This window comes from Talaromyces marneffei, chromosome 2 (assembly GCF_009556855.1).
Source record: "Talaromyces marneffei chromosome 2, complete sequence".
NCBI lineage: Eukaryota > Fungi > Ascomycota > Eurotiomycetes > Eurotiales > Trichocomaceae > Talaromyces > Talaromyces marneffei.
In genome coordinates this window covers 3,614,689-3,630,363 of record NC_072349.1, presented here as the reverse complement: position 1 = coordinate 3,630,363, position 15,675 = coordinate 3,614,689, and the positions used below count along the sequence as shown (strand labels likewise).

At 46.5% G+C, this 15,675-nt stretch overlaps 9 protein-coding genes across 9 annotated transcripts; 5 read left to right on the top strand and 4 right to left on the bottom strand.

The window, feature by feature from the left end:
- Positions 1–41: 41 nt before the first annotated feature.
- On the top strand, positions 42–470 carry EYB26_003661 (uncharacterized protein; the record flags this gene model as incomplete). Its single annotated transcript, XM_054262955.1, has 3 exons — positions 42–182; positions 265–355; positions 418–470. 3 exons carry the CDS (start codon positions 42–44, stop codon positions 468–470), a joined length of 285 nt encoding a protein of 94 aa, XP_054118930.1.
- A 167-nt stretch (positions 471–637) lies between these two features.
- On the bottom strand, positions 638–1,533 carry EYB26_003660 (uncharacterized protein; the record flags this gene model as incomplete). The annotated part of the gene is made up of 3 exons (XM_054262954.1): positions 638–762; positions 839–1,351; positions 1,443–1,533. The coding sequence occupies 3 exons, from the start codon at positions 1,531–1,533 to the stop codon at positions 638–640; spliced, it is 729 nt and encodes a 242-aa protein (XP_054118929.1).
- A 327-nt stretch (positions 1,534–1,860) lies between these two features.
- EYB26_003659 (uncharacterized protein) lies at positions 1,861–2,749 on the top strand (the record flags this gene model as incomplete). Its single annotated transcript, XM_054262953.1, has 4 exons — positions 1,861–1,992; positions 2,052–2,166; positions 2,216–2,394; positions 2,450–2,749. 4 exons carry the CDS (start codon positions 1,861–1,863, stop codon positions 2,747–2,749), a joined length of 726 nt encoding a protein of 241 aa, XP_054118928.1.
- Positions 2,750–2,932: 183 nt separating this feature from the next.
- EYB26_003658 (uncharacterized protein) lies at positions 2,933–3,531 on the bottom strand (the record flags this gene model as incomplete). Its single annotated transcript, XM_054262952.1, has 2 exons — positions 2,933–3,335; positions 3,392–3,531. 2 exons carry the CDS (start codon positions 3,529–3,531, stop codon positions 2,933–2,935), a joined length of 543 nt encoding a protein of 180 aa, XP_054118927.1.
- Positions 3,532–3,929: 398 nt separating this feature from the next.
- On the top strand, positions 3,930–8,200 carry EYB26_003657 (uncharacterized protein; the record flags this gene model as incomplete). Its single annotated transcript, XM_054262951.1, has 5 exons — positions 3,930–4,209; positions 4,266–6,713; positions 6,773–6,861; positions 6,911–7,540; positions 7,592–8,200. The coding sequence occupies 5 exons, from the start codon at positions 3,930–3,932 to the stop codon at positions 8,198–8,200; spliced, it is 4,056 nt and encodes a 1,351-aa protein (XP_054118926.1).
- Positions 8,201–8,772: 572 nt separating this feature from the next.
- On the bottom strand, positions 8,773–9,777 carry EYB26_003656 (uncharacterized protein; the record flags this gene model as incomplete). The annotated part of the gene is made up of 1 exon (XM_054262950.1): positions 8,773–9,777. The coding sequence occupies one exon, from the start codon at positions 9,775–9,777 to the stop codon at positions 8,773–8,775; it is 1,005 nt and encodes a 334-aa protein (XP_054118925.1).
- Positions 9,778–12,021: 2,244 nt separating this feature from the next.
- EYB26_003655 (uncharacterized protein) lies at positions 12,022–12,540 on the top strand (the record flags this gene model as incomplete). The annotated part of the gene is made up of 1 exon (XM_054262949.1): positions 12,022–12,540. The coding sequence occupies one exon, from the start codon at positions 12,022–12,024 to the stop codon at positions 12,538–12,540; it is 519 nt and encodes a 172-aa protein (XP_054118924.1).
- A 95-nt stretch (positions 12,541–12,635) lies between these two features.
- EYB26_003654 (uncharacterized protein) lies at positions 12,636–13,263 on the bottom strand (the record flags this gene model as incomplete). Its single annotated transcript, XM_054262948.1, has 3 exons — positions 12,636–12,767; positions 12,819–12,848; positions 12,901–13,263. 3 exons carry the CDS (start codon positions 13,261–13,263, stop codon positions 12,636–12,638), a joined length of 525 nt encoding a protein of 174 aa, XP_054118923.1.
- A 1,359-nt stretch (positions 13,264–14,622) lies between these two features.
- Positions 14,623–15,291, top strand: EYB26_003653 (uncharacterized protein; the record flags this gene model as incomplete). Its single annotated transcript, XM_054262947.1, has 3 exons — positions 14,623–14,914; positions 15,001–15,153; positions 15,203–15,291. 3 exons carry the CDS (start codon positions 14,623–14,625, stop codon positions 15,289–15,291), a joined length of 534 nt encoding a protein of 177 aa, XP_054118922.1.
- Between the last annotated feature and the right edge of the window lie 384 nt (positions 15,292–15,675).

Below are 15,675 nucleotides of genomic sequence, written 5' to 3'. Positions count from 1 at the left end.
CCGAAACTTGCGGCGTCAAAGTCCATAATTAAGAAGCCATCATGACCGGCCGCGGCAACGCTGGAGGGCGAAAGACGCTCCTTGCGCCGATTCACTTTATTTTCAAGCTCCTGCAACAACGCTCCACGGTGTCGATTTGGCTATATGAGCAGCTCTCGTTCCGTATAGAGGGGAAAATTCGTGTATGGCCCTCCCTCCTTTCTCCTTTTGGCGCGGTTGATCGGTTGGTGGTTTCGGAAGCTGATTCTTGCGTGACTGTTTTAGGGATTCGATGAGTTTATGAATCTTGTGGTGGATGATGCTGTCGAGGTCCGCTTGGCGACAAAGAGTGAGGAGGAGAAGAGACGGAATTTAGGTACGCTCCCTCCCCGTAATGCTATTGCAGCGAGTGCTGTTGCTAATGCTGCGATTGAACAGGTCAAATCCTTCTCAAAGGCGATAACGTATCACTCATTCAAGCCGTGCAATGATAATATCCTACAATACTACGCAAATCAATGGGCGAATGGGCGAGTCGATTCTCTTTGTTCGGCGTTTCAGGGTTCTATTTTGTTTTTCTTAGATTAAGGACATCAAAAATACTACATTTCGGAGGCGGGATGAAAAAGGAAAATGCGAGAAGATGTTATTTTCCCGGTTATGAACGTTTTGCGGATAGCAATCTACCGTCGCCGACGATGATCACATCTACAGGCTGGTCATGGCTGGCAACTGGGATTTCATCGGGGGGGTTTACTATTTGTTCCTTGAGAGCAATAGCAACTACGGATTCTGATCAGCATATTGACCTAACAAAGGATACAATGGAGGGATAACTTGGAGGGGCAATTCAATTTACCAAGGTACGGTCTCTGGCTAGCGCGTGGAGAGCCTGCAATTTCCTTGCTGTAATTATTCAAAAAATAATCATAATACCCTTTTCCGTGACCTAGTCGTTGAAAATCAGTATCGAATGCCATGCCCGGCATAACAATCAGATCCAGTCCTAGATCATCTGGATTTCCTCGTGGTCTCTCTTCCAATACCCCTGTGCCGCCTAGACAATTTTGTCGGTTTGGTATGGACTGCTTGTCGAGAGATGGTATACCCCAGTTATCTGGTTGGAGGGACTCGAATTCTTCCATGGATTCGAGACGGAGCATGTCCATTACGGAGACTTTGGGTTGACTTGGGTTTCCGGTAGTTTCGAGTTTATGTGTGTAGGGAATAAAGACTTCTTTGCCCTTGGATAGGGCATCGCGAACTATTCCCGTGGTTGATATTTCGCCCGTGGGCATAGAGAGGAAGATGCTGATTCTGCGCGCATTGAGATATTCGGGTAATGTGAAGAGTTTGTTGGCGACGACCGTAGCTGTAGATGATCAATATCGTTAGTAAGATCAGTTGAATAATTGCCTGGCTAAACTTTTTGTAGTTCATGGCCGAAGAAAAGGTATCCGAACATTGAGCATTCACCGATTCCCGCGGGACATCTTTTAGCAGATTTTGGATTTTCCGCCTCAATTCCTTTTTGGCTACTTGTACGGCGGCCATGGCTTTTTCCTTGCCGTCTATCTTATTCATCGAACAGTAAGAAGAGCAGCAAACAAGGGAGAGAAAAGAGGAATGTAGAAACAGAAGACTCACAACGTCATGTCATGTGCGGGGCGGACCAAGTGGGCATAGGCTGGATTCCATTCCGCGGAGAGCTGGGAATTTGGAGATTCCCCAACGCAATAACACCATAACATTGCAGATGATTCAAGGACAAGAAAAGAAAGGGCTCTGGCCCACACTTGTGTCTCGTAAAATGCGCGTCGATGGTCAGTCCTGAACCTCGCTTTTCATTATCCTGTTGGGAGACGCAGCACAACAGAGAAAATGGCCGTTACTACTCCAATCAAATCACTAATTCTACTATTTAGTTCCTTGGTTTGGACAGCCCAAGCCTTGGTTGATACGAAATTGACGGGGACATGGTCTTCAAAGTCGCGTCAAGTTGTTACTGGGCCGGTATGTTCATGAAGACTCTTTTCTCCCTGGTTGATGCTTACCACCCATCAACAATTAAGGACTTCTATGACCCCGTTGCAGACATATTTCAAGAACCTCCCTTGACAGGAATATCGTACTCTTTCACGGACGATGGTCACTATGAAGAAGCATACTATCGGGCCATACCGAACCGTGAGTTTCTTGTTCTCCACGAAAGACAAAACATCCTGACAATATACAGCAACGCAGCCTCAATGCCCTAAGGGAATAATGCAATGGCAGCATGGTACCTATTCGATTCAAAATAACGGCTCGCTTGCGTTAGTACCGATTCCTTCTGATGGGCGTCAATTGATATCGGATCCGTGTGCGGGATATCACTCGACATACACACACTACAATCAGAGTGTTCTTTTCGAGGTGAGGATTCCGCAATTCAGTCGCTTTCGAATAGTGATATGCTGATCTTTAACAGAGCTACCGTATATACATGGATAAATACCATGGCATACAGCGACTTGACTTGGTCCAGTTTGATGGGTCGCCTATGCAGCCTCTATACATCCTCTATCGGCCCCCTGCTATGTTGCCCACCACGATGCTGAATCCAACCGGCAAGGCAAGGGGAAAGGCAAAGAGGGCAGTTGCAATTGATGGAAAAGAAAACCAAGTGTCTTCCATGATAAGGAGCGTTGACCCCGTCGTTCTGGAACGCTGGTGGTGGTTCGGTATCATTTCGACCTCTGTTGGCGGACTGGTGTTGTGGTGTTCCTGAAGTTAGTTGCTCAAGCTGGGATTGTGCATGTTGACCATATTATGTACATTAGACATGTCGTATCTGTTGTATCCTTTTTCCGAGATCAATGCGGATGTCATATCAATTCATGTTTGTTTTGAGAAGAGAGATAGTAGTACATGGTGGTAGAAAAGAGCAATGACGTGCCTGCATCATTTGTATCTAATTCTTGGAGAGGAGCTCCTTGACAATCTGAGCAACCTCCGATTTTTCGGCTGGTTTTCCATCCAAAGCCCCACCTGGAGCGAATATATTCTTGAGGACAACCCCGACATTGAGCTTAGCGTCGGTCCCCAATTGAGAAATCGTGCTTGTGACGGCAGCTTTGATGTCTTCTGCTGTCATTGTTTGAACCTGGCCGGCGTATTCTTCAAAGATGGTGATTTGAGCATCTTCCTTCTCCTTGAGATCTGACCTATTGGCGTTCAGAAATTGTTCAGCGGCGTCTTTGGAGGCAGCAATCTTCTTTTTGATCAAAGACAAAAGCTGGAGATCTGTTGCAATTGGAGATGCGGTTTTGGCGGCGTTGTTGGTCTCGGAAATGAGGGCTCGTAGGACATTGAGCCTGTTAAAGATACTAAATTAGCTGCTAAAATATCAGTAAGCATCAGGCCAAGCTACCTTGGTGTATCCTTTGCTCTCATTGCGTCTTTGAGGTCTGAACGAAGCTTGGCCATCAACGGAGGAACGGAGCTGCTTGTTGAGTTCCATCGTACAGTGCGCATTCCCACACAGGACGAGAAGCGAATTGCGGTAAACATTTTGGTATAGGGCGGAAAATATAATTGATATGAATACAAAGCGTAAAACAAACGAAAGTGAGCTTGACACAGAATGAATAGGTTGATGCTATTTGTTGTTCGTTGTCGGCAAGAAAGAGCTGGCCTGGCTGGTCTGTGCGCAAAATATTGTTTCGAGCTGTTCCAACTTTCCGCAACTCTCTCTACTCAACGAGCCGTCTGTTACTACTTCCAGCTCGTTTGCATCCACAGCTTCGGTCTCGCACTGGGCTTCCTCAACGACTACATGAGCTACATGATCGTCTTATCATTCACTTCTTAATATTAATTCCATATTCTAATACCTTTTCCACCGTTGTTTGACCCTCGCGTCGCTTCTTCTTTGACGCGGGGAGACAGCCACGGAGGGCGCTGCCAAAATGTCCTATCCAGCTCTGACTCCAACTCGACCGGTGCCAGGAACATTCTTTCAGACTCCGGCAGCAAGCAATATTAACAATGGTCAACTTTTTCAGACAAGGACGCCGTCAGCGCCCGCCGCGCAGGAATCAACGCCAGCGCCAACCCTTCAGAAATTGTCGCCGGCAGCTCCAAAAATAAAGAGCGAGACCTTGAGCACACGGGAGCGCGCTGCGCGGACAATTAATGATACACTTGCACAGGAAGCTCGATATCCGGATTTGGACAGTTATCTTTCTCGTGCGTCAAATGTTGGAGCTGTTCTACAGGAAATCTTTGCTAACTGTCTTGTATAGAAGGTTTTTCGTCGGACTACGAGATCCCTGCCCACCCAGCATGGGCGCCATTCCACAAGATAAAAATGTACAATATCCCCGACCAGATCTTCGATCAATACAATCGTGCACAGGTTTCCACGAGCATGGGTCTTTTCGCTGAGTTGAATCACGCTTGGGTTGCCATTGACAATGCGCTTTATCTCTGGGATTATACGCATCCCAATCCCCAGTTGGTCGGATACGAGTCTCAACCTAATAGTATAAATGCTGTGAAGCTTGCCAAACCTCGACCCGGCGTTTTCCTTCCGTCTATTACTCACATTTTGGTCATTTCTACGACTGCAGAGATCATTTTGCTGGGTATGGGGTGCGAAACAGTGTCTGGAGGTGCAAAACAAGTGACGTTGTACCAGACTGGGATGTCCACTTCTATTCGTGGACTTGATGTGCATGTTATCACTTCGTCAGACACCACGGGAAGGATTTTCTTCGCTAGTTCATCCGATAACGATGTTTATGAATTCAAGTACCAACAAGAAGAGAAGTGGTTTCAAGGACGGTGTTCGAAAGTCAACCAAACCAGCTCACGGATTACATCTTTTGCACCATCATTAAGCTTCACCCAGAAGCCTACCGAGTCTGTGGAGCAGATGGTTGTGGATGACACTCGGAACCTTCTTTATACGCTTTCCTCGTTATCTACAATTAGGGTCTTCCATCTGAAGCCGGATGGCTCTTTAGCACTGGCCATTACCAAACCGGTTATCGACATATATTCGAACATCGGACACATTATCCCGTCCAATGAGGCATTGAACCCTAAAGTGAAGATTGTCTCCATCAGTCCCGTGCCAACACCAGAAGCATCGCGATACCATCTCGTAGCCACCACAGCTACTGGCTACCGCATCTATCTCAGCGCAACTGGGTCCTACAGCTGGTCACCCACGCCTAGCGGCACTAGTCCTCCCACTAGCATGCAGGCTCACTTCGTAAAAACTCCTCCTTTCGACACCCCGGCAGCTGTACCTGGCGCAATGCAATTCCAGCAGACTGCAACCACAACAAAAGTCCCTATCCACACCCTCGATCCCACACGTTTGGCTCAGCAGTTCCCTCCCGGTTACTTCTTCTGCTTCACATGCAAAGATCCTTCGCAAAAGGAGGATACATTGTTCATCTCAGCGCCAGATTCCGGCCGCATTGCACGTGCTCATGAAAATATTGTTCCTCCTAAGCCTTCAGAGTCGGCAATATGGCTTTCTTTGGGTAGCAGAGCGGAAGATATTGGTTTGATCACCACCCCATTGACAGCTGTTGCCTCGGCCAATGGATTTGGAAACGAATTGGCTATTCAATATGACCAGAGTGCTGCAGAATTTGCAATCTTAACCAATACAGGCGTGCATATTATTCGCAGACGGCGCCTGGTCGACGTTTTTGCGGCGCTTGTACGCCATGGAGGTAGTGAAGATGGGTTAGAGGGCGACACCAAGAATTTCATCCGTGTCTATGGACGCAGCGAGGCTCTTGCTACCGCTTTGGCTGTTGCATGTGGACAGGGAATGGAAATCTCATCTGATTACCGTCTTACCAAAATAAACGATCCAGATGTGCTGGAATATGCACGAAAAGTCTTCATTGAATATGGCGGAAAGCCATCTATGAACGAAAACGCCGTTGCAGATAACGGCACTCCAGCGATTGACGCCATTCTCCCATCTCCTCGTCACGCGGGTATCGCACTGTACATGTCAAGGCTGCTTCGCTCGATTTGGAAGAAGGAGATTGCAGTTGCTAAACCCTCTAAGAATGGACTCAATGTGGCACCTTCAGTGAGTGTTGTCAAGTTGCATAACATTCAACGAGACTTGTCTGCTTTGCAGGAATTCTTCAAGGCAAATAAGAACTTCATTGAAGGACTCAGTGGACCGGAAGCACTCTCGCGTGCGGCCACAAAGCAAGAAGAGGTCGCTCTTCAAGCGGAACATCGTGCTTTACATTCACTGGTGCAGCTTTTGTCGGATACTATTGAGGGCATTTCATTCGTTTTGGTTCTCTTCGACGAACGAGTTGATGAAATTGTCCTTGCTTTACCTGATGATGCTAGGCAGCGATTTTTGAAACTCACCTTTGAAGAATTGTTCAGTACCGGAAAAGGTTATGAGATTGCCAAGGAGCTTGTGAAGGCCATTGTCAACCGGAACATTGCAAAGGGCTCAAACGTGGAAACAGTTGCCGATGCGTTACGGCGCCGATGTGGAAATTTCTGCAGTGCCGAAGATGTCATCATCTTCAAAGCACAAGAACTACTCAAGCGGGCAACCGAAGCAGGTGCAAATTCGGAGATAGGAAGGAATCTTTTGAATGAGAGTCTACGCTTGTTCAGACAGGTTTCTGAGGAGCTACCAATGGATAATCTCGTATCTGCCGTGGACAGCTACATCGCCAACCAATTCTATGCAGGTCTGTTACCTGGAAATTTGTCCGCCTGAATATTTAAATTTTGAATTGACATGATCTAGGCGCTATTCAACTCTGTCTCAACGTTGCTTCAAACTCTGACAAGGCTAATTTGGCTCTCAACTGGATGATGGATGGTCGTCAAGAGGAGGTTAGTCAATGCGATGTCTGAACAGCGTCCATATACTAATATAGAATAGGACGCACGCAAGATACACTACGCTTTCCGCAAGCAATGCTACGACCTTATCTTCAAGGTTGTCGTCGCAGTAGATAAGTCTGCGGCTACTGACCCAGGCGTGATTGATGGCCAATATACGCCGCTCGCTAAACGAAGAAACGAAGCCTACAATGTCATTTCCGACTCAAACGATGAGGTTTTCCTGACTAGTTTGTATGACTGGTACTTGGAGCAAGGCTGGAGTGATCGTCTGCTTGCAACACAGTCTCCATTTGTCGTTACATATCTGGAAAGGAAATCGGTTGACGATATCTTCCATGCTGACTTGCTTTGGCGCTACTACGCCCAGTCCGAGCGGTATTTTGACGCAGCCAGGGTTCAGTTTCAACTTGCGCAGAGTGCATTCACTTTGCCTCTAAGTCGACGCATTGAATATCTCGGTCAGGCTCGCGCCAATGCTTCGACTTTTACCCCTGAAATTGGCAGACAATCAAGACAAAGGCTCTTGCAAGAAATTGGCAATCTCATGGATGTTGCCAATATTCAAGATGATTTGTTGCAACGCCTGAAAGAGGATGAGCGGCTAAACAAGGAAAGCAAGGATTCGGTCTTGAAGGAGATTGATGGACCTATTCAAGATCTCACATTGGTATGTTCAAACCTGCGACAACCTATGACTCTGTGCTAACAGATTTTCCAGCTCTTCAATAGATACGCAGATGCCGGCGGCTACTGCGATATTTGCCTACAGATCTACTATGCAGCCGATCACCGAAACATGACCGATATTCTATCAACATGGGAGAACCTCATAGAACTAACCCACGAACAAACGGTCGCCAAAGGCCTAGCCCAGCCCTACGAAGCAGTCATCGAGAAAATTCGATCCCTAGGAAGCCGCCTTCGCATGTCCGAAATCGTATTCCCAGTCCCCAGCATCCTCCCCATGGTCGAACGCTACTCCCTGCAACACCAGCGCAACGTTGGGCCCCCAACATGGGTCGTCGACCTCTTCCTTGACCTCGAAGTGGCTCACGAAACAATCTACACCACCCTCGAAAACATGTTCTACAACGACGAAGCGCCCTTCACAGGCTCAAATAAGAAATACATTGCTACGGATTTGTTGTACATTATCCAGCGATGGTTCAGCGATACGCTACGTGTTGGCGGAGCCATGTTTGGGAGCGATGTCATGGCAACGAGGATTTCGGAGATGTTGGTGCTGGTGCAGCAGAATGGGTTACCGGGTGAATATGTTCAGGTGGCGCAAGAGTTGAGGGTGCAAATAGATAACAGCATTCGATGATTGTATCTTCCTTTTTCTTTTTCTTTTTCATGACTTAATCATTTCTTGTCGACATGGGGAGTATGTATCTTCTTTTTTTTTAAATGTTCTTGGTTGGGATCGATTGAAGAAACGAAACGTTTAACTTATTTATCTTGTTTTCTACTACCTAGACCAAAGCAGCAGCAGACACAGGAGGGGAAACGGGCAGGCAAGGCTTGCAAGATTCGGAAAGCGTAAAAGGAGAGAAATTTTGTGTGCATCATAAGTGAGATTTATATGAAGTCTTTACATATCTACTAGTTATTGGTTTGATACATCTCTTTTTAGCGCGCAATTGGAGGGTAGACAATTTCATCTATGTATCTGACTTGATGCTGTCTTGTCTTCTTCTGTTGATCTTCATGCTCAGGTTGGTGGTGGATCGTCACGTACGTCAACCAAGACCCTAGATTTGTGCATGTAGATAGATTCGTAGATGATCGAGTGTATCGGAGATGAGCAATTCGTCACCAAAAATTGGAATAGGTACTGGTCAGTTGATGAATGACATTCCAAGGTCCTTCCGGTACCTGCATAAAAGCCCCAATGGCCTAAAACACAGGTTGTTCCATTCGACGATATCCATACTCCCCGAAAAGACCACACACAAGGCAGCCTGCAACCAATCGTGCCCCTGGCCCAAACCACCATGCACAGCTGTCTGGCTGCCTTAGGTCAACTTTTATAAGCATTGTACCAAGCGAACATGCAGTACCCAGACAGCAGATGAGGTAATAGAAGAAAGAGTAACCGCACTCGGTCCCCGCGAGGACGAGAAGCGCCACCTGGATAGTTGACAAGACTGAGAGATAGAGTATGGTCCGACCACCCAGGAGGACCGCCAGTGATTTTACACCGGCTTTTATGTCATCCGTCAGATCTTGGTGGGCGTATATAGTGTCGCTGATAATGGTCCAGATTGCGCAAGCAAAATAGAAAGACACCACAGACAGGAATGATGGGGACGAGGAACTTTCGTCTCCGCCATGGCGCGCTCGCAATGGTGGATCTTCACTGAGTATCGTAACGCACATCAAGACTGATAAAGCAAGTCCAAAGCCAAGAACAACCTGTGGAAGATGTGTGATGCGTTTTGCCAAGGGGTATAAGCAGAGAACCAGGGTCTTTAATCCCGCATAATTGCGAGATGCGCTAGGTAATGGAACGCAGAGCACGCCGAGAATGACCATCAAGAATAGGCTGAAGAGAACAGCTTGTGTTGTGGAAACCGCACGACGAGCAAGAGGACGGAATCTTGTGCGTTCGACCTGTCGATCAAAGTCTTGGTCGAAGATGTCGTTCCACGTGCACGCAACGCCGCGAAGCACGACTGTCCAGATGGCGAGAAAAACGGCTAGAGACACCACAACGAGCACGTGTGGCAGCGTGGGAGCAGTACAAGATGCGAAGCCCAAGCCAATCAAGTAGTGCCAATAGATGGCATAAAACCCCTGTGGTCGATCCAGTCGCATTAACTCAGCGTATGGGATCCATGATCGAGGAAGTAAGGCGATGATACCGGTTTCGGGCGCTTTATATGTTGAGACTTGTTTCATTTTTTTATTAGTATTAATTCCAAAGTCCTGGAGCATAGGTAGTTGTGATTGTATGACGATGTTGTCGTGAACGAGCAATTCTGTGCGTGAAATGTACTTCCCGAGTCCCAGCGCCGGTCAAGCTACATATATACACCTTCATTTCCTCGTTTTCTAGAATTAACTGGGTCTGTATAGCCTGTACTAGATGAGAAAGCCATGACTCGAATACAAAGAAGATGAACATTTTCCTACAGCCAAGTGTATCCCAAACACCAAAGTATTGTCATGAATGCGCGTATGCTTTAAATGTGCCGGAACGTAATACCCCTGACCGCCAAAGAGTTTCATGCTGATCGGGACCATCTAAGCCAAGAAACTTTTCTATATGGCTCTGTTTTGCTTCTAAGCCTTGAGATACGGTGTGAAAATCAAGATCGAACCAAAAATTCTTTGTTTGCATGCAGATTACAAAGAGCTGTTCAAGAAAGAAAGAAAAAGATACAGAGACATACATTGAAAAGATTAAGTCAAGGCAGAAACCAGATTGTATGATGAGCGACAATCATATTCACCGACATTCACAAAGAGCCTTTGTGTGTGAAGACTGACCATGAGTAATTTACCTACATTCGAATATTAGGGCTACCGTTGATGATATTATCTTTCTGGAAGAATTGACACTCACTGGTCAACTTAGTATTTGCATTTAGTATTCCGTTTTGTTAAAAGTACCACTATACAACACCATGTCTTGCCTATCGGGCTTTGTTTCTTATTCTGGTTTACAAGACCCTCTTTGTAGTTTTTGCCGTGTTTCTGGCCTGGTGGATGGCCATGGTATGATTGCAGATTGCACCATGTAGAAGAATGTCTCAGACCTTGAGACCTCCGGATACTCTTCCATGCTCTTTCTTCTAGTCTACATATGTAACTAGGGCAAGATTGTACTGGACTCGCCACTTGCCAGACTGATTGCGCCGTTGGGGGACTACATGTATGACATGTGAGTCTCGTATCAAATACATATTCTTGATACTCTTCACGTTGATAGGAAAGGAAATTAGAGGGACAACACGACACGCTACCACAAGGGAAGTTCCCAAGCTTCAATGTTGCGTTGGACAACACCCGAGAGCGCAAAATATCAGGCCCGTTGTTTTTGTACGCAAGTGGTACGACGTCAACATGCCAGTGTGCATACTACATGTAGGTAGTTAATGTAGATTTGTAGTCATCCGGCCTAAATTTAGTTACCTGGTGTTATACTGTCTATTAGTCACCATTTATTCTCTACAAGTATGCAGGCGCTCTCTGCCTGGAATAGGATATGAGAATGTTATGTGTTATATTGCATAGATTGGCGAGACTGGGCCTCATCTCATGAAAGAGTACATTCGTCGTCTGATTCTGAGCCCGAGTTACAAATCACGCAGTTAGTTCCTTTAGATATCATATTACATGTAGAAATTACCCGTTGAAGCAGTGAGCAGTATATAACCCTGTCGGAGAACTACACACGGCAGATACACCAGTATAGAGAAATGCAACCCCATGTAAGACATGTGCCTCTGTTTCTCACGTAGTCCAGATTATCCTAGATAGATTTGGAAAATGTAGAAGAGTTTTTGCAAGAAATCCAACCTCCGCCCAAGAAGAGGAAGCCATGGTAATATAACTTGTATAGTACAAGTCTTTTGCAACACTTGTGAATATTATTGCCCTCTGAGACGTCAGTACTACTAACAAAATTACCAATATGTCGAGATGTGCCAAATGGGATGTCACGCTTCCTTTCCCATTTGCTGATGTCGGTGGAAACTTTGACAATAAAATGAGGATTCTAGATTCACGTAGTACTCTGTGGTACCTAATCCTACAGTAGCTATTGATGAAGGCTTCCTGCCTACAATGGTGTTATCTAGCATCTTAGACTTCTAGCATATGTTGGTCTGATTGCATAAGCCTAAGACTTGGTAAACACGGCTTTACGTTAATACGTTTGTTTCAACGCCCCTAGACCGAGCATTTCGGGTACGAGAAGCACAAAACCAGCAGGCAGGGGCATGAAACTTTTGTCTGTATGACCCTGTTATCTACATCAGCACCTATAGACACATATCCAAGAATTGAGATGCTTCATCTCCAGAAATAGATGGCCTATAAAGGATAGCTTGTAACCCCCTTGGACTCTTCCTTCACCAGCACTTATGTTGTGATAAAACCATATCAACAACCTTCTCACATTGTCACAATTTCGCAATCATGAAAACAACTTCAAGCTTATCAACTATTCTCCTCTGCCTAGCAGTTCCGTGGGTAACAGCGAGTGCCAATGACACCCTTTTGCGTTACAAACAACCACTCCCTCCCGACATCGAAATCGTCGATCTGAAGTTACGATTTTACGAAGTTCAAGACGCCAACCCTGGCGCATTGATTGGCCCCGAGAACGGCGGCTGGTATCTCAAGTATCCAGACAACGGCAAAGTTGTGGCGGTTTCAACCGACAACTTGACCATCGAATTGGACCAGAGGTACATGTCTTTTGCCCACACGCTCAAAGACGAAGGGAACCACGACGAGGCTGCCGATGTGCTACGAGAACTACGAGAAAATGGGGCTGATTTGGAGAAGCTAAAGAAGGATTGGGATTGCGGGGCATATGGTTGCACCCCCCAGAGGGGATGCAGTTTTCCTTTTTGCGTCAATCCTGGTGCACCGGGGAAATGTATTTACTACTCAGGCTGCCATTACTGCTCTATTCGCAATCGATGCATATGATGGGGAAAAGATATGGGGGTGACAGTAGGACCTAGTGTTGAAGCTCGTGCCATTCTATTGTTATGCTTTATGATAGCAATGTCCTATTTAAAGACTTATGGTAGAATGGCTTCAATAGTATTGTATTTCAGATATGTGTTTCCAGCCCGAATAGCTCGTGACTCTCCATTCAAAAGACCGGCATTTAGGGATATGCCTAGTCCCGCAAAGTAATAGGATACCGATGCCTATGACATGTTAGACAGACTGCGCCTGGAATAAGTATTTTAGGTCCATACGCTCTGTTCAAGAAGAGGATAAGACTCGGCCTGTATCATCGTGGTTGGTGTCGGCATCAACCTCAACACCATCGTCCCTGACGCAGGCCCCACTCTTGATCTCATCGCTCGCTTCTGCCTTGAGCTTATCAGCGTCGATCCCAGCTTTCCGTAAATCCTCCATGTGGTCGTTGGCTTCTTCATAGAGACCCTGGCTCTCGAGATAGTAAATCAACGACATATAAGCATTGTCTGTAATGGAGCAGAGCCGGTCAGAAGCAATGGCCACGACCTTGCCTTCAGGATGACGTTTGAGGTAGTATCCGCCGTTTTCAGGAAGAACGAGCGCGCCAGGATTGGCCCATTGCATTTTGGCGAACTCACGCTTTGTGTTGGCGATTTCCACATTGAGGGGTATTGGCAATTCGTACCGCGTGATAGGAAAGGTGTTGTTCGTGCTCGCCATGATTGATAAGGGGCTTCAGTAGAGATAGCTTGAAAGAGATGTTGATGCAGGACTGTGATGATGTTGTCAAGTCATGGAGGGCGGAATAAATAATGCGTCGTCATACATCAAAGTGACACATCGAGGATGGTTAGTCACATGATCCTAGTAAGTGACCCCTGTCTGACCAACACTCGAATCGATTATACCAACTTTGAGCATGGTTCGACATCTTCATCAATTTTTCTACTTCTGGTTCAATCTCACAACAAACTCAGCTACAGAGAACTGCCATAACTCTGAAATGGGGGCCATTGGAGAGAAACATAAGCTACAGCATGACTGATAGAATCCAGGCGAAATGATGGTTGTTCTTGCTGATTGGCAACTCTATGAAGATAGGAGGGTTTATGTAACCGCTCTCGACATTCTGTAATAGGATGACTCCTCACCGTCCATGGGGGTGATAATCTCCTCCTTGACTATAACCTCCTTACTAGTAGAGGAGGGCGGTGCGATGGCGGTAATCGATTGACGTGGTGGGAGACGTTGAATTAGGGCTTTATCCATGCTAACTATACCGTAAGTAGTTAGTTAGTTAGACCATTTGACTAAGCATATCGTACGCCAAGGCTCATGAAGTACAATCAGGACGCAGACAACAGTTGCTCCATTAAGCTTGAGGAAGAGGGTAGCGGTGTGACCCAGTTGAGACAAATCCTAGACCTGATGTCTACGGCTGGATCCAGATTCGGCCAGGACGAAGTCACCATACGATCCATGACTCTGATAATACTTGGCGCTGTGGAGTCCGTCTGTATCGCATTCATACAGCGGCACGACCCAATGACAAGGCACTGCCAGGCATGAGGCACACACTGGCAAAGAGTGGGTGCATGCATCTTACCGGTAAACCCTCAGGCGCCCTTATTAAACATGATCACTAATCATTGCAATAACCCACTCAAATATCCACCAGGACTGGTCGATTTTCGCCTCTGGCTTAGGCTTAGGCTTAGGCGGCATCGCGACTACATAGTCCGACCGAAAATATCATCGAATTGAGGTTCTTAAACAATCAATATGCAGAATTAAAATAGAAGCATTCTGTACATAATATGCAAAATGGATCTGATTGAGATAGCTGATTCGCCGATTTCTTGTTGATTTACCCCATCGAGTTAGCGCCGACTAACCATCGAAAAAACTCCCTTCCCCGAAAAGAAAAACAAAAGAACCTCACCCCTGAGCGACCAGGTAACTTATTTATCACTTCCTTCTCACACCAATTGCGCATATACATACATACATATATACATCCATCCATCCATACCTCAATTGAACGCACGCGAAGAGAGACAGAGAGAGAGAGAAGACAAAATGACCCGTCCCCTCCTCGCCCGCAAACCTGACCTCTTAATCCTCATATTTTTCTCCCTCCACCTCTTCTTCGTAACCTGCGTCGACTGCCTCGACCTCTGGCCCACATGGCTCTCTTCATCGCCTTACCTGCCATTTTTTGGTGTGGGCCGGGTTTTACGTGACTTTTATCTGGAGACGTATCAGGACAAACTTGTGGCTGAGCAGCCCGGTTGGTTTGTCGTGTTTACGTGGTGTGAGTTGTTGTTTCATGTTCCTGTTTGTGTCTGGGTGGTGAGGGGGTTGGTCATCGGTATGGAATTCCCTTTGAGCTATAAGCTTTAAATTTTTAGAGTGGACAGGAAGGAGAGGGACTGATTTTTTTGGGGGGGGAGGTAGATTCGCCGCTCGTCCCGTTGGGAGTTATTTCCTGGACGGTTGAGACGTTTTTCACGACGCTGCCCTGTGTTGTTGAGATTTGGAAGTGGGATGATCGCTCGGACGAGATCAAATGGGGGTTGACTGGGTGTTATGGGCCTTATTTGGTTATTTGTCTGTTCTCCCTCACCCCTTTTCGAAATAATTACTGACAATAGGGTAGCTGCCTGGTTATTTGTGCTCATGTACGGACGCGTCAAGCAGGCGCTATTGCTGCAGAGACAAGAGCAGAACAAAGTCAAAGGGCAGTGAAAGTTTAGAATGAAAAAAAAAAGCATGCTGTCTATGTCGTAAGGTCAAATCTTGTTCATAATAATACAATACATACACTCAACCTCCAAGCAGGAAATTAATGGCTTGGTCTACGTTGCCGTTACTGGCATCCAAACCAGATATAGCTTGCTCGCGACTGAATCCCAATTCTGTAATCTTGTTTATCGAGCTTGCTGACCAGCGTGACGAGGTTGATGGTTGTGATGCTCCTCCTAATGTCCGAGTTTGAGGTTGTGCGGCCTGCTGAGCAGGCGGCTTCTCAGCCTGATGTGTGACTGCGCCGGAGCGTGCGCCGATCTCGGCACCGTCTGCTCCACGAATGACTGGTTCGTCTTCGAATTCGTCCTGAAATTCTTTCGGAAT